Below are 18,434 nucleotides of genomic sequence, written 5' to 3' on the forward strand. Positions count from 1 at the left end.
GGGAAGAAATGGAACTGGTATTTGGACTATTTATTTTCAGAAGGGTTACAAGGCTTGAAACTTTTCATAAGAAGCAGTATTCATCGTTCTTCTGTCCCCTGAGCAGAGAGCATAAATCACCTGATCAACATTAAATGAATGTTGACAGAAACAAACTGAGCATATGGGACTAAATTCCTTCCTTGTTGCTGGAGAGGTCAAGTGGCTCCACTTGAGTTTCCATACTCATTGCACCAACAGACTGCCATCCTCAGGGAGCGCTTAGACTGGCCTTCTATCCGTGGATCAGGAGAGCCTCAGTGTGGCTAATTTTATTTTTCAGGATCTAGATTCTTTAGCTCATTAGTGAAAAATGACTTCATCATCAGGCTCTGCCTTCCACCAAATTATACATAAAGAGACATATCTGTTATGTGGTGGGATTTTTCACATTCTTGTGGACTATGAGCTGCATTTTTGATGGAAGAGAGCAGGTAAATAATATATAGTGGCAGTTAAGCTACAGACATATTCATGCAAAATACTCAGCTGCCTCTGTAAAACCTCTGTGGATATTGCCATTTTTCTTATTGTGAACAACCACACCAACACCAAGTTAAGAGGATACATTTCTAACTCTAAAAGGTGGCTCTAAGTAGTTGGTAGATTCCTGGGCCTTCACTGGTAGCAGTTTGATGAGAGAAGGAAGGGAAGAGGATTGTGGGATAATCTACATTCCTATTTATACCAGTTTGATTTCACAAAACTGCTCTATTTTGTGTGTGTGCGCATGTATGTGTATGTATATATCCCATTTTTGAGTGTTTAGGTCCAAATAAACTAACTGTAACTATTTTCAGGAATAATTCTGAAGCTTTTAAAAAGTTGTATAATAGCTAGAGTATCTTGCTGAAAATTGACTACAAAATTTTGCTTCAGCGCTGCTGAATAACTCTCCCTCTTTTAATAAAATTCGTATCATTTGAAAGAAATCAAGCTGAATTTATTTTTATTTTTAAGTGCACATTGTGGCTCTTTTTTTTTCCTTTTAAAGCAAAACAGAACCCTAAACTATATTATTGGATGGTGTTCAAACTAGAAATACTATTTATTCATTCATTTTTGATTTAATACATATTTATTGAGCTTACTATGTACCATGTATTCTTCTGTGTGCTGGTTATACAGTATCTGCTTTTGTGGAATTTACTACATTCTGTTGGAGAAGACAGATAATACAGATGTAAACAAATGTATAATATCAGGTGAAAAAGCAAGGAATAGGGACAGAAACAAACTGAGCATACGGGACTAAATTCTTCCCTCATTGGTAGAGAGGCCAAGTGGCTCCACTTGAGTTTCCATACTCATCACCAATACACTGCCATCCTTAGGGAGTGCTTGGATTGTCTTTCTATCCATGGCTCAGGAGAGAGAGCCTCAATGTGGCTAATTTTATTTTTCAGGATCTAGATTCTTTAGTCCACTAGGGAAAAATGACTTCATCATCAGACTCTGCCTTCCACCAAATTATACATAAAGAGATGTACATGTTTGAGGGGGTTGCTACTTTAGATAAGATGGTTAGGGAAGGCCTGTTTGAAGAGGTGACATATGCAGAGGCCCTAATGAAATAAGTGTATGAACCATGTGAATATTTGGGGAAAGAGCATTCTGGGAAGAGGTAAAGGCAAGTAAAAAGGCTTAAAAATGTTAACTTACTTGGCATGTTTGAGGAATAGCAGAGGCCAGTAAGGTTACAACATAGTGATTAAGGGAGAAACATGGTAAGAAAAGAAATAGGAGAGAAAGCCAGAGAGTAGTTCATGAAGATCCTTATAGCCTGGTATGGATACGTAATGTGAAGCCATTAGAAGGACTGAGAGCAGAGGAGTGACATCATTTTACTTACCTGTATGGAACTGCAGTGTGAAGGTTAGACTGAAGAGGATTAAGGGTGAAAGCAGAGAGACCAGTTAGGTTATTACAGTGTTCCAGGCAAGAGTCTTAGACTAGTGTGGTGGATGATGGAGAGTGGGGGGTGGGTAGTTAGATACTGGACGCAAGCTCTAAAGGTAAAGAAGATAGGATCTGCTGATAGCTTGGATATGAGGAGAGAGAAAGGGAGGAGTAAAGGATGACTCCTAGGTTTTTAACTGAGTAGCTGGGTGAATTCTGAAACAGAGATGAGGAACAGATTTGGAGGAATGTGGAATCACGAGTTCTTTTTCAGTCATGTTAGTTTGGAGATGCTAAATAGGCAGTTGGCTATCCAAATCTAGAGTTCAGGGTACAATTTGGTACTGACAAAATTGATTTGGGAATCTTTACTGAATAGCCATGACATTGGATGAGATCACTTAGTACAGCTTGAAAAGAAAGTGGCAAAGGACTGAGCCCTGGAGTATGCCAATGTTAAGAAGTAGAGGAGAAGAGGAGGAACCAGCAAAAGACTGAGAAGGACCCACCAGTGAGCTTAAAGAAAAGTCAGGAGACTTGTGTGCTGGAAGCCAAGTACAGAAAGTGTTTCAAAAAGGAAGGGTTATTTAATGGTGTGGAATGTAGCCTATATACCTGGATAAAAGAAGCTTTAGCTGCTTTGAAGTAAATCTGACAGCTTCCCCAATGGGTAACTATTTAGAGAATTCTCTTTTGTTTTTACATTTGTACTCCAAATAACTTCCCATATTGTTTTTCAGAACATGGTATTTTGATCGTTAAGATCATGTAGAACTTTACATTGTGAGAAGGGGTTTGATTACTTTTTATGAAATTTAACCAGTAACAATCTTCAGATCATGGAAGAAACTTTTCTAAACTTAAGTTTATGTTCTGGGAGAAAAAAAATTTCTCCTTTAGTTTGCCTTTTTGTTCAATAATGATTCCCTGGGTACCTTTTTGACCATATTCTTCTCTTGATCAATTTTTTAACCCACTTAAGATTAGATATACAGCTATGCAAGTATGCCAAATCTAGTTATTTGAAAAATCTTTTTTGAAGAATCTTCATGGCAAAGAAAAACAAAATTTAAATAAGAATAGCTATTTTGTTTCAGTGCCAAACATGTCTAGAAAAGAAAAGAAATAGAAAATGTGGTTTATTTTCCCAATTGTACAAAAAGAACACTTTGTTTACCCAGTATTTGTGTAAAATTGTTGATGTTATAAATATTGACTTAATATTCAATAACACTGCTATTAGATTTCTAACATTTTATTTTTCTTTTTATCATAACTTCTCCTTTGGTCTTGGGGACAATCTGGAAAGAAAAGTAGATAAGTCTATGGTGCCTCACATAACTTTTATTAACATAGTAGAAATTCTCTTTATATCAGATACATTTTTTTATCATAAAATGGTTTACTAGATAGAAGAAAAATTATTCTCTAAAATTGGTATTATATTTTTAAGATTTTTTTTCAATTGATACTACTTTCACTTTGTTTAAATTATTAGGTTTTTTAATATAGAGAGCCTCTGTTTCTGTCATGTAAAAAAAAATCAGTTTCAATTAAAGATGGATGCTATGGACTGAATGTTTGTTTCCCTCAGATTCATATGTTGAAGCCCTAACCCCCAATGTGATGGTGTTTGGAGATGGGGCCTTTGGGAGGTAATTCAATTGTGAGGGTGGAGTTCCCATTAATGGGATTAGTGCCTTTATAAGACGAGACAAGAGAGATACGATCTTTCTCTCCACTGTGTGAAGATCCAGCAAGAAGGCAGCTGTCTACAAGCTAGGAAGAGGACCCATGCTGGCACCCTGATCTTGGACTTTTAGCCTTCAGAATTGTGAGAAGTAAATTCGTTTTTTAAAGCCACCCAGTCTGTGGTATTTTTGTTATATAGCAGCCTGATCTGACTAAGACAATGGGCAATAGTGTTTAACAGAATATACTGTTGACCAGAATCATTAATGCTTTATTTTTATAATATTCAGAAGAGGATATCTTCCCAAGGAGCATAATAGTACATGTGAATTAAAGTCCATTTTAAAGTATATAACAGGAATGCAACATTTTTCAGCTTGCCAGGAAGAATATTAGCTTATCTAAATAGATTTGGTGCACAGAGCTGGAGGCTGGATGTTAAGGAGTCCTTCAATTGCTTCTAGTTTTAGGTTCATCATTAGTGAATTGTACGACCTTGGAATTCACTTAAATACTTTGCCTCTTGATTCTCTCTTTGGTAAAATTTAGATTCTGATGTATGTCTTTCAAAGGTTTGGCATATAAAATGATAGAAAATTTGTAGAATTTTCATTGAAAACCCACAAAGGGGAAAAGAGATATAAAAGTTTTTCCTACTTTGGAAGCTGTATTTGATCAAAGTATATCTTATAGAAATGCAATTAAAGACTATCCCAGGAGGTATTGGCTTACTGAAGTAATGCACATTCTCTGTACTTTACTTTCTGTGTGAACAGAGGTTTCCTGAGCCTTTCTGAGAAAAGTGCTGAAAGTATGAATGAATAAGCACCTACTTAGTAGTTTGACATCCTAAGCATTTATGAGTATTCCAGCCCTGGATACAATAACATAGTTAATATCACATATGAAATTGAACAAGATTGAATTTTTAATATGCTGTACTTTCCCCTTGTATCTATTTGTAGGTGAACTTTCTATTACCTGGGGTAGTGAGGAAGAAGATAGTATATAATTGTTTAATTAGATGTGAATTTCAACTTAAAAAAACTGAATCCTTTTTCTATTTGTAATCAGTTTTGTGGACTAGGTTAAATTCACAAACTTGATCGTCAGTTTCTGCATAGTCAAGCTCAATGGAACTTCTCCCTAGAAAAATATCTACCTAATTGGTCAAAATTAGCAAAGACAGTCATTGAAAGTCTCTGGAGAATGATAAAGGGATTCGCAACAAATTGAAAACCATTTATTCAAAATGTACAAAACTCAGTAATAGTAGTAGGAGTCTTTAACATGTGAGATAGAGGTTACACCCATTTTCCCACCCAACTCTGCGTTGCAGAAGAGGTATTACAGTGAGCTTGGCAGCCAAGTGGCAGCTCCTATCTCCCCCAGATACTGTTCCATAATATAGAGGTTCCAACAGGGTCAGAGAAAACCTCAAAGGCTGGCAACACCCTGGCCCTGCCTGAGGGACCTGACTTTATTTGGATTGTGGAGCAATTTGTGCCTCAAAGGAACTGTCCAAAATAAAAATCAGCAAACAATCAGTGGAGGCCAAAAGCATGGTATGATACTAATAGAGGCAGACCAGCCAGAAGTTTAACAGACCAGAGAAAGAGCCAGCAAAGGAGGCCTGGTGATATGGAAGAGTGTGCACATACCTAAGGCCACACTCTCTCAGGAGCAACTGGAGAGGAAACTGCTTTGCTATTAGTCCTTGACTAAATGTGAGACAAACTTGTAAGCTCCCTGAAGTGTGAAAGCAGTCTTTAAGCCACACAGGTCAAACAGCAAAAAATGAAAACCTTATTGGCTCAGGGGCTTAAGTACAACTCCAGTCAATCAGTGGATGACTGCTAAACTATACTGACCCAGGGATTACCCTTAGGAACCCATGTGTCACGATGAAAAATAAAAAATCCAAACAGGAAAATTAGAGGCTACACACTATGGGGGAACTGATTTCACAGAATTAGTCTAGCCAAGTTGCTCTAAGACTCTGGAGCAGGGACAATCCAGTGCTGTTACAATATATTACCTAATTGTTCAGATTAATAAAGAAATAGGAAAGTGTGACCCATATTCAGGGAAAAAAAAGACAAATTGCCTTTGAGGGGGGATCAAATATTGAACTTAGTGGACAAGGGCTTCAAAGCAGCTATTATAAATATGTTCAAAGAACTTAAACCATGTTTAAATAATTAAAGGAATATGTAATGACAATGACTCATCAAAAAGAAAATACCAGTAAAGGATCGAATACATACACACCACACCCCAAATGGAAGTGCTGGACTTGAAAACAGTGAAGAAAAATGAACAGAGCCTTATGAAAATGTAGTACAGCATTAAGCACACAAACACACTCATAATGGGTATACCAGAGGAGGAGACAAAGGGACAAAAAATATTTAAAGAAATGATGGCTGATAATGCCCCAAATTTGATGAAAAACAGTCTATACATTCAAGAAGCTTGGGAAAATACTAGCGAAGCAAATCCAGCAACATATAAAACGGATTATAATCCATGACCAACTGGGATTTACTCCAGTAGCGCAAGGTTGGCTTAACATCAATGTAATACACCATACCAAAATGTTGTTTAAAGAAAGTAAAAATACATCTAATAAATGCAAAGGCGTCCCATGATCATAGATCAGAAGACTGAATACTGTTAAGATAGTAATACTCCCCAAACTGATCTACAGTTTCAATGCAATCCCATGTTCATTGCAGCTCTATTTACAATAGCCAGGACATGGAAGCAACCTAAGTGCCCATCATTGGGTGAATGGATAAAGAAGATGTGGCACATATATACAATGGAATATTACTCAGCCATAAAAAGAAACGAAATTGAGTTATTTGTAGTGAGGTGGATGGAGTTAGAGTCTGTCATACAGAGTGAAGTAAGTCAAAAAGAGAAAAACAAACACAGTATGCTAACACATATATATGGAATCTAAGGAGAAAAAAAAAAAGAAAAGGTCATGAAGAACCTAGTGGCAAGACAGGAATAAAGACACAGACCTACTAGAGAATGGACTTGAGGATATGGGGAGGGGGAAGGGTAAGCTGTGACAAAGTGAGAGAGTGGCATGGACATATACACTACCAAACGTAAAATAGATAGCTAGTGGGAAGCAACCGCATAGCACAGGGAGATCAGCTCGGTGCTTTGTGACCACCTAGAGGGGTGGGATAGGGAGGGTGGGAGGGAGAGAGGTGCAAGAGGGAAGAGATATGGGAACATATGTATATGTATAACTGATTTACTTTGTTATAAAGCAGAAACTAACACACCATTGTAAAGCAATTATACTCCAATAAAGATGTTAAAAAAAAAAACAAAAACAAAACAAAAAAACCCCAGCTGGCATTTTGCAGAAATTGATAAGATGATCCTAAAATTCAAATGGAAATGAAAAGTACCATGAATAACCAGAACAATACTGAAAAAGAAGAACAAAATTGGAGGACTCATACTTCCCGTTTTCAAAGCTTACTACAAAGCTACACTAATCAAGACAGTGTTGTACTGGCATAAGGATACACAAAGATCAATGGAATAGAATCGAGAGTCCAGAAATAAACACATTCATCTAGGGTCAATTTGATTTTCAACAAGGATGCCAAGACAGTTCAATGGGGAAAGAAAGTGGTGCTGGGAAAACTGGATATCCCCATGTAAAAGAGTCTGGTTGGACTGTTTATCACGTCAAATACAGAAATTAACTTAAAATGGGTAAGAAGCCTAAATGTAATGTCTAAAACTATAAAACTCCTAGACAAAACATTGGAGTAAATCTTCATGACCTTAAGTTAGTCATTGATTTTGTAGCTCTGATAACAAAAGCACAAACAATAAAAGAAAAAATTCATGAACTTCATCAAAATTAAAAACTTTGTGCTTTAAATGAGACCACCAAGAAAGTGAAGAGAAAATTCACAGAATGGGAGAAAATATTTGCAAATCATATATCTGATAAATGTCTTGTATCCAGAGTCCATAAAGAACTCTTACAACTCACTAATAAGGACAACTCAATTAAAAAATGGGCAAAGGATCTGAATATTTCTTCCCAGAAAAGAAGGGTAATAAGAACATGAAAAGGTGCTCAACATCATTAGTCATTAGATAAATTCAATCAAAACCATAGTGAGATACCACCTCACACCCTTTAGGATGGCTATAATAAAAAAGACAGAAGTGAGGATGTGGAGAAATTAAAACTTATACATTGCTGCCTGGGCTATAAATGGTTGTAGCCACTTTGGAATACAATTTGGCAGTTCCTCAAAATTTTAAACATAGAGATACCATATGACTGAGCAATTCCACTCCTGGATATATACTCAAGAGAAATGAAAACATGTCCTCACAAAAACTTGTACACAAGTGTTCATAGCAGCATTATTCATAATAGCCCCAAAGTGGAATCAATCCAAATGTCCTACTGATGAACAGATAAATAAAATATGCTATTTCCATATAATGGAATACTGTTTAGCAAAAAAAAAAAAAAAAAGGAATGAAGTCATACATATTATAATATGGACAAACCTCAAAAACATTATACAAAGTGAAATAAGCCAGTCACAAAAGAGCACATACTGTATGGTCCCATTTACATGAAAATGTCCACAGTAGGCAAATTGATAAAGACAGAAAGTAGTTAAGTGGTTGTCTGGGGCTGACGGGGATAGGGTGGAGGTAACAGGGAGTACTATAGACTGAAAGTTTGTGTGCCCCCAAAATTCATATGCTGAATTTCCAGTGTGATGATATTTGGAGGTGAGGCCTTTGGGGATGATTAGGTCAGGAGAGTGGACCCCTTATGAATGGGTTGAGTGCCCCAGAGAGCTTCCTTGCCTCTTTCACCAGGTAAGGTTATAGCAAGAAGGTGGCTGTCTATGAACCAGGAAGCTGGTCTTCACCAGACACACTGAATCTGCCAGCACCTTGATCTTGGACTCCCCAGCCTCCAGAGCTGTGAGAAATAAATTTCTATAGTGTACATGCTACCCAGTTTATGGTATTCTGTTATAGCAGCCCCAAAGGACTAAGACGGGAAGTGACTGCTAATGGGTATGAGGTTTCTTTTTAAGATGATAGAAGTGTTCTAAGCTCTGTAAATATAATAAAACACACTGAATTTTATGTTATTAAATTATATCACTAAAGCTCTTAAAAAAAACTTATAAGAACTGTTTCAGGCTTCCCTGGTGGCGCAGTGGTTGAGAATCTGCCTGCCAATGCAGGGGACACGGGTTCGAGCCCTGGTCTGGGAAGATCCCACATGCCGCGGAGCAACTGGGCCCGTGAGCCACAACTACTGAGCCTGCGCGTCTGGAGCCTGTGCTCCACAACAAGAGAGGCCGCGACAGTGAGAGGCCCACGCACCGCGATGAAGAGTGGTCCCCGCTCGCCGCAACTAGAGAAAGCCCTCGCACAGAAACAAAGACCCAACACAGCCAAATAAATAAATAAATAAAATTAAAAAAAAAAAGACCTGTTTCAACTCCTGCTTTGGAAAAGGATGAGATGAGTAATCCTTTTTTTAAAAAAAATTATTTATTTATTTTTGTCTGTGTTGGGTCTTCATTTCTGTGCCAGGGCTTTCTCTAGTTGCGGCGAGTGGGGGGCCACTCTTCATCGCGGTGCGTGGGCCTCTCACTGCCGCGGCCTCTCTTGTTGCGGAGCACAGGCTCCAGACGCGCAGGCTCAGTAATTGCGGCTCACGGGCCTAGTTGCTCCGCGGCATGTGGGATCTTCCCAGACCAGGGCTCGAACCCGTGTTCCCTGCATTGGCAGGCAGACTCTCAACCGCTGCGCCACCAGGGAAGCCCGAGATGAGTAATCTTAAAGATCGCATGTTTGCATAATGATTATCTTAACTGTATAATAAGAAATTTGGAAAAATTATAGTCATAAAATCATTATTTGCTTCTCTTCTATGTCATACCTTGTCCTCTTCCAGTCTAGGAAATTAGGAATATGCAAAGAGAATTTTATGTGGTAATTGTGCAGCCATCAAGCATTTTAAAGAATTTTTAAAGGTAGATACCAGATTTACATGTTTATTTGAGCTATTTTAGGATCAGTAAGGAAAAAAGATAGGCTGGAATAATTTTCTAAAGTATAGATAGGCAAGTGGAAGTAGGTTATGAAATAGTGGGTAAAAATCATTGTAATATTGTTTCTCTTTAAAAAGGTTTCTGATCAATTTTAGAGGTATTTGCATATTTTTCTACCAAAAATAAAAATATAATATAGCTATAATGGATGTATTCAAACAAAGTGCAACTGAATTTCTAACAAAATATTTAGTTAATTTTCCTTATTCTGAATGAGGATACAGCCAGAGTGAATGATATTTTAAATAGAAATGGGAAATTTTCACTTTTTTTAAAAAAATAAATTTATTTATTTATTTTTGGCTGCATTGGGTCTTCATTGCTGCGTGTGGTCTTTCTCTAGTTGCAGAGAGTGGGGGCTACTCTTCGTTGCGGTGCGCGGGCTTCTCATTGCGGTGGCTTCTCTTGTTGTGGAGCACAGGCTCTAGGCGTGCGGGCTTCAGTAGTTGTGGCACGCGGGCTCAGTAGTTGTGGCTCGCGGGCTCTAGAGCACAAGCTCAGTAGTTGTGGCACACGGGCTTAGTTGCTCCGTGGCATGTGGGATCTTCCTGGACCAGGCATCGAAACTGTGTCCCCTGAAATTGCAAGCAGATTCTTAACCACTGAGCCACCAGGGAAGTCCAATTTTCACGTTTTTATATGGATAATTGTAAAGAAAAATTTATTAATCTATTTAATTTCAGGTGAGAATTGTAAACGTTAAGCTTATTTCAATTATTTAACCGAGTTTCTAAGATGCTCTGTGTAAAAAATTCTCTCTTCCTCCACCTTCTGATCTCCTGTCACTGCCTCTTATTGGCAGACTCCAACAGTAAGCTTAGTTAGCAAGAGAGCCTGGGAAATGCACGAAGCATAGAATGGTAGGAGTAGAGTTGAGGGGCAATGAGTAAATTGCTGGCACAGGTCCCTAGAATTTAATTTTTACAGATTGTTGAGATGTTGTCTTAAGTGTTGCTTAATTCATCTTTGTATATAATATTCATATGAGTAATTTTTCTACCCTTTCCAAATCAATAAATAATCATTTTCTAACACAGAGGAAATAGAAGAAAAATAGATACTGGGTAATTTTGCTTTTTCTATTCCATTCTTTAAAGTTTAAGTATCTGGAAACTTTGAATAAAAACTTGAACTAATGGTATAGTGGTTAAGAGGCTAGATTGTCTAGTTTAGAATCTAGACTCTGCCGCACTCTAGGTGTGTGGCTTTGGGCAAGTTATTTAATCTCTCTGTGTCTCAGTTTCCTTATATGTAAAATAAGGGTAATAATATCATCTTCCTTTTAGGGTTGTTATAAGAATTATGTGAATTAGTACATGTAAAGCACTTAGAACAGTGCTTAGTATATAATGATCACTTCATGAATGTTAACCATTATTATCATGACTTCTTCATGCAATTTACCACCGTTAAGTACTAATATGGAGGAAGCAATAAGCTTTCATTTCTCCAACATCAATTTGGTTTTGAAGGAAGTATTTTGCTTAACATGATAGTAATTGATGGACTCATAATCCTTACCTAGCAATTCTCCTTTGAAGTGAGAATCTTTAGTCAAGAAGACACTGAGGATTTTCAGGAAGGAGTTGTGAGATAGAGAAAATAGTTAACTTTGTTCTTGTTAATGTTTGACATTGATATATATTGTCAGAAAAACATACCAAGTGAAAGTAAAACTGACAATCCAGTGAATAGCCACTACGAAAAAAAGAAAGGGAAGCATTGGGAAAGAAATGGGGATGTCAGTAGTCTACTCTTGTTAAGCATCTTTCTATTGCAAACAGAAGAGGGATTTACTCCTGGAGACCAAGTGTAGGGATAAAGATATCTATGGGATCTGTAGTTACCAATAGAAGAGTTCTAGGGCAGACATTTAGAGTTGAAAGAAAAAGTACCCAGCCATTACTTAGGATGAATTTCAGAATACTTCATCACAAGCCTACAATTACTAAAATCCTATAATCAGTAATAGTCCTATTTTTTAAAAAGTCTAAAAAGAGTATATTCAATTTTTTTAAAAATAAATTTATTTATTTATTTTATTTTTGGCTGTGTTGGGTCTTTGTTGCTGTGCGCGGCTTTCTCCAGTTGCTGCGAGCGGGGCTACTCTTCCCTGCAGTGCATGGGCTTCTCACTGTGGTGGCCTCTCTCGCCGCGGAGCACGGGCTCTAGGCGCGCGGGCCTCAGTAGCTGTGGCTTACGGGCTCCAGAGTGCAAGCTCAGTAGTTGTGGCGCACGGGCTTAGTTGCTCCGCGGCATGTGGGATCCTCCCAGACCAGGGCTCGAACCCGTGTCTCCTGCCTTGGCAGGCGGATTCTTAACCACTGCGCCACCAGGGAAGCCCCTATATTCAATCTTTTAAAGAGAAATTCGGAATTGCAGAAGATGTAGATTAAGGCTGAAACATCTAGGTGAGTCTCTGAATGCTTGTCCTAGGATGAAAAACTTATTAGACTAGATGATAGTATGACTAGGAAAGAAAGTTCAATACAACTTTATCTAGTTTACCTATGAGAATTTTTTTTAGATACAAGGTGGAATTAGAAAAGTGTTCTGATTATCTCTTGTTGCGTAACAAACCACCCCAAAGTTAAAATTACTATATTTTTGTCTCCTCACATTTTTGTGGGCTGACTAGGCTCAGCTGGGCAATTCTTGGCTGGGGTTGGAGTCATCAAAAGGCTCTATTGGACTGGATGTTCAAGGTGGCTCATTCATATCACTGGTGGCTGATGTTGGCTCTGGGCTAGGAACTCAGCTGGGGCTGTCAAATGGAACAACTACCTGCTCCCTCTCCATGTAGCCTGGGCTTATCACAATATAATGGCTGAGTTCTGAGAGGGAATAGTCCCAGTGGCCCAGGTAGAAGCTGTAAGGCTTTTTCTGACCTTGCCTCAGCATTCACACACTCACTTCTATCTATTGGTTAAAAGAAAGTCACGAGACCAGTCAAGATTCAAGGGAAAGGGAAGGATATGGGATAGGTCACATAGGGTGTGAATACAGGGAGGCATGGGCTCATTGGAGGACCACCACAGGAAGAAAAGACAATAATGTGTACATTTTGGCTTGTAGAGAAGAGTCGAAGCAAGAAGGAAATGGAATGAAATTATACCACTGAGGAATTACTGGGGAATATTCAGCATGGGAAAGAGAGTGAAGGGAATTAAGTATTGTGTCTATGATGAGTAGGCACTGTACAAAGGTGAATAAAATATGGTCTGCCCCCTCCAGGAGTTAAGGTCTTTTGGGTGAATATTTTGAAAATATCTCCTGCCTATTGGTTTGTACTGTGTGTGTGTGGGGGGGGGTAGTTGAATGTTAGCACAAAAATGGTGGTTTTACTTTATATTTTATTCAAGAGGGAGAATTGTGGGCAGGGGCTTAGTCATAAATGCCTTTTGTGCTAAGCTAAGGAATTCAAACATATTAAATGGTATGAAGAACCACAGCAGGTATTAAATAGAGGAGCAACATGATCAGATTTGGGTTTTCAGAAAGCAAGAAGACCAACTAAGAGGTTTTTGCTGCAATTAAGGCAAGACGGGGCCTGAATCAAGGCAGTAGCTATAAGAATAGAGAGACTGATTAGAAAGATTTAAGAAGTAGACTCAGTATCAGACTTGTGACTGATGATATAGGAGTGTCTTATCAGCCCAGAATTCTCAGGTTTCTGACCTAACCTCCTGGGTAAATAAAATAGTACCACTCACTGAGTTTGGTTTAATCAGAGTCCTTTGATTGCAAACAGCAAAAAATTAAAATAAAAATGCGTTCTCTGGTTAGGAAGGGTAAAGAAAGGGAGAAGGTAATGTTTTTAAAAAGTCAAACACAAGTTTAAATGTGTGATTCCACTTATAATTTAACCTTGAGAAATTACTTAGCCTCTACTAACTTCAATTTTTTCATTGCAAAAACGGGATAGTATGAACTACCTCCCAGGCTTGTGGTAAAAAAATAAATACCATAATAGACATATTGTACAGCACAGAAGATACTCAATACATATTAGTTAAATTAATAAATACTTTTCTTATTCTCCCATTGCATTCCTAATGTCATAAGTATATCAAGAATGGAGGAAGCAGAATATGAAGATCCCCAGGACAGGATATTTCTGAGGCTGGTCAGTAATATTGCTGTAAAAGCCTGGCAAGAAACTCCTCACCAGCCCCACAGAGAAAAACTTACATCAGAGAAAAATCCCCTACCAAAGATCTCTCAGGTGGAGCCTCTTTTTACTCCTAGCTCTTCCTTATGTCCTACTAGGCCTTATCTTTGAAAAATAGTAATTCCAATATAAATATTAGGATCAGTCCTCATTCATTCAACAAATATTTAATGATCCGGTACTTGTGTATTAGTCAGCTCAGGCTACCAAAACAAAATACCACAGACTGGGTGGCTTAAACACAGACATTATTTTCTCACAGTTCTGGAGGCTGGAAAGTCCAAAGTCAAGGTGCTAATTTGGCTTCTGGTGAGAGTTCTCTTCCTGGTTTGCAGATGGCTACCTTCTTGTTGTGCCCTCACATAGACTTTCCTCGGTGCATGTGAATGGAGACAGAGAGAGAGAGAGAGAGAGAGAGGGAGAGAGGAAGAGAGAGAGAGCACAAGCGAGCACTGGTCTCTCTTCCTCTTCGTACAAGGACACTAATCCCATCGGATGAGGGCCCTACCCTTATGGCCTCATCTAACCCCAGTCACCTCCGAAAAGACCCTATCTCCAAATACAGTCACATTAGGGGTTGGGGCTTCTACATACGAATTTGGGGGAACACAAACATTCAGTCTATAGCACTATGTATAAGCATTGTGATAGACTAGATTTAGAAAGCTAAAAAAGAAAAGGTTCCTGACATGGTTCATCTCCACAGTACACACATATAGTATAGCAGAGTGGTTTTGGAATCACACAGGCTTGAGTTTGAGTCCCAGCTGAATGACCTTGTGAAAGTTACTATCAATTTGTGTCTCATTTCTCTCATTTGTAAAATGAAAAAAACAAGAGTACCTAATTCATTTAAAAGATATTTGTTCTGTAACTACTATTTGCCAGCTTTTCTACTAGAGCCATAGGGTTGTGGTATAACTGAAAGATCATAAAAATATATAACGTGCCTAGCACAATATAAATATTCCATTAATGTGAGTTATTGTTATAAGGCAGAGCCTCATTGAAAATTGAATTCCAAGGCTAGGATTTCCAAGTCAACATGTCCAAAACCAAAGTCATCATTCCCTCCTGATATGCCTCTTACCTCTTAATCCTCCCCCACCCCAGACAGATAAATAAATAAAGTCTGTTTTTCCTCCTGAGTTCCCTTTCTCTATAAACATCTAAGGAGTCATCCAAATTAGCCATGTCCATCACCTTTGATTTTTCTCTTTCTTCCCCCACACTGAACTGGTCACTTGGTAGTGGTATGCCGGCTCACACTGGCTCAAGAGAGCTGACTGAGCGCACCTCTTCCCAATTCCACATCCAGCGACATCTAGTGGTACCTTTTTTTTTTAACATCTTTATTGGAGTATAATTGCTTTACAATGGTGTGTTAGTTTCTGCTTTATAACAAAGTGAATCAGTTATACATATACATATGTTCCCATATCTCTTCCCTCTTGCGTCTCCCTCCCTCCCACCCTCCCTATCCCATCCCTCTAGGTGGTCACAAAGCACTGAGCTGATCTCCCTGTGCTATGCGGCTGCTTCCCACTAGCTATCTATTTTACGTTTGGTAGTGTATCAGCCATGGGGAAGTATTTACACTATGGAAATCAACAAACACTGTAAATCGGGGCTTTTTTTTCCTTTTCTTTTCTGGAGAGCCAGTTGTTTACCAGCACATCACTGCTTCTTAGTGTGTTCAAATCTGCCACCTTTCAGTTCCCACTACCACTACCCTAGATATAGCTCTCATTTCTTATCTAGCCCTTTGCTAGAGCCTCCTCAATGGTCTCTTTACCTCTGCCTATCAAGCCTCCATACTCCCACAGAGCTCTCTTTGTTAATGTGGATTGGATTGTGTTTCATCTGCTTAGAACACCCCATTGCCTAGAGGAGTAAGTCCAGCCGCTTAACCTGACTTTCAATGCCCTTCACATTCTGCCCCACCTTACCTTGTTCCAGTCTCCCGGGCATCACTCTCACTTTGCTGATACCTTCCACTGTAGTCCTGCTCAGCTATTCACTTTCTTGAATCCACCATGCACTTACGTACCCCTGAACCCTTGCTCATGTTGCTCTCATCCTGGAATGCCCTTCCCTGCCTGGTGACCAGTTTAAACAGCAGCTCCTGTTGGAAGTCTCACAGACTCTCCCCTTGTGGTCAGAATTAATTTCTTAGTGACTGTGCTATCAGGCTGAGCTTCCCCAAGAGGAGGAAACAGTGATAAAAGTCGTAGTAATAGCAGTAGCAGCAAGCTTTCAATAAGTAGAGATCTTTTGGATAGCTTGGTCCTTGGTAGATTTAAACAGGAAAAAAAAAAGACTAGACAGCGTGGGCGCTAAACAAGGTGGCTCATCTCTGTGGGGGTCAGGAAGTATAACCAGAGATTCACATGGCTGGAAGGGGCCATCTCTTTGCTTTCAGCAGAACTACTCCTAACCCACTTTAGACAAGCAAAGGAGAACTTTTTGAGAATGTCCTATAGAAGAGAAAAATAATCCTAGCAAACTACTTGCCTTGCCTGGTACCTCCCCCTCACTGTGAGCCTTGTTACCCTAAGTGGGAGGTGTGAGGGACTGGGATACAGGAATCCAGAGAGTGTACCCATGCGTGGGTTGGTAGCTCATTGGAGCTTTGGGTTCATTCTGCTCAGTCTGCCATTGCCTTCGATCCCTCGGAATTAGATTGGTCACAAATGGTTGTTCACCAGCCCACTGTTTCTGAGGTTCAGCCCATCATGAGTGGAAAACAAAAACAGGGCCTTCAAATGGCACAGGGATTGAGAGAAAACAGCAGACCTGGCACAGGAACGCCCAATGATGTTAACACACTGTGTGTATGCCCTTGGGGCCCTCCAGCCCTTCCCTGGGAGGACCAGAGACATTTCACTGGATTAGTTGTTGTTTAAAGACTATGGAATGCCAGTCCAATGAGTGACTGGTGCAGCAGAGAACATAAACATAGAATTTAATACAGTTATGGCTACAATCCTATAACAAACAGAAGTGCCCATGTATGATTTTATGTCACTTTGTGAATTGAGTTCAAGAGGTTCTGACTCTAAGCGCGGTATGTAAAATAAAAGCAGTTAGTGCAGCTGTTACCATTGTACTCTCCAATCTGGAATTAAGTTACAGGCAGAAAGTGTAGACTATTTTTCCCACTTCAGTTTAATCACAGTTTGGAAGCAGGAAGCGCATTTGTTGCTTCTTTTGGGACCCTTGCAATACTCAGCATTACTGTGCACACAGGAAACACTCGATAAATATGAAAGCCAGGAAAGGGTTTTAAAGATTCCTGCTTGACAGCCATTAGCATGGTCAAAACAGTATTCTCACCTTCACGTCCCACTCTCCCTAGTTCCTTTTGAGCCTTGTCTCAGCAAAAGACCCTCTACTCCCTCAAGTTAGTCCTAAATCAGTCTTCTCCTCAGTTGGCTCATCAACTGGATTTTCTCTCTGCCATATTTGTCTTTTCTTGGGGTCAACTGGGTACCCCAACTCACAGGACTAATTCCAGGAAAAGTGTTGCTGGGAGGAAGTTAAAATAATTTGTTAGGTTCCGGGCTTTGCACCTAACAATCACTTCCCTAAGTCTGCATTGTCCTCTTCGTCATGTGATGGAAAACTGGACAGGCAGGGGCTGGGTTGTGTTAGCAGGAATCATTTACCCTAGAGCAGAATGCATTGATGTGCAATAATTTCTTCTTTGGTGTTGATATTCTTCTAAAACTTCCGTAGTGCAACAAGTAGTTCCCTGAAATCCAAGTGTTGTTTCTACTTTACCTCCTCCAATCATGACACTTTTCCTACCACTCTTCTCAGCACGTGCTTCTTCCCCAGAGCAGTTCCAGCAATGGGCCCATGAAACTGGCCGAAGGGCTGTAAAATTTTATTCCCATCCATTGATCCCTGACAAGTTTGCTCTGATTCTGCATGAATAGCAATATTAGCTAGCATTTATTGAAAACTTCCCATGGGCCAAGCAATGCACTAGCCACTTCACATATGGATCTCATTTCGTCCTTATGTCTACTCTATGGCATGAGTAATTTTATTTTCATTTTACCAAGAGAGAAACTAAAGTCAGTAAGCAGGAATTAGAGTCAGGATTTGAGCCCAGGCAGTTGGCCTTCAGAACCTGTGCTGGTGACCCCTCTGCTATTACTACTCTGAAGTATTCAAATTAGTAAGTGCTCAATAAATATTTGAATAAACAAAGAAATGATTCGAGGTCTCTATTTTTCAAAGAGCTTCCTCCAAGTCCTCCCTCAGGCAGAATCACATGTTTTTACAACGCCCTGGCCCATTGCCCGGAGCAGGGTTTAGACAGATGGTTGAGGGCAATTAGGTTGTGCTTGACTTTTTCAAGCACAATTGAGTCCCACTTCAGAGAAGTAGATAGCAGTTAAAAAGTGAAATTACCTTCTCTGGTCTGTTGAATATGAGTTAGCTGTGCTCAGGCAGCCCGCTTACTCTTAGCTACTCTCAGGAGA

The 18,434-nt window shown here is 39.3% G+C and overlaps 1 protein-coding gene across 4 annotated transcripts in view; it reads left to right on the forward strand.

Annotated features, from left to right (window-relative positions):
• Positions 1 to 18,434, forward strand: part of CENPI (centromere protein I) — a 78,742-nt gene that overhangs the window by 48,782 nt on the left and 11,526 nt on the right. For 3 of the 4 annotated variants that reach the window (XM_082377163.1, XM_082377164.1, XM_082377165.1), the window contains exon 21: positions 1 to 9,141. The exons of the other annotated variant lie outside the window; for it this stretch is intronic. In XM_082377163.1, coding sequence (XP_082233289.1) covers positions 1 to 102 — 102 coding nt within the window. In that variant the 3' untranslated portion in view covers positions 103 to 9,141. Of the gene's footprint in view, positions 9,142 to 18,434 lie in introns of those variants that run through there. 4 annotated transcript variants of the gene reach the window in all.

This window comes from Balaenoptera borealis, assembly GCF_965194805.1.
Source record: "Balaenoptera borealis genome assembly, chromosome: X".
NCBI classification, from domain to species: Eukaryota; Metazoa; Chordata; class Mammalia; order Artiodactyla; family Balaenopteridae; genus Balaenoptera; species Balaenoptera borealis.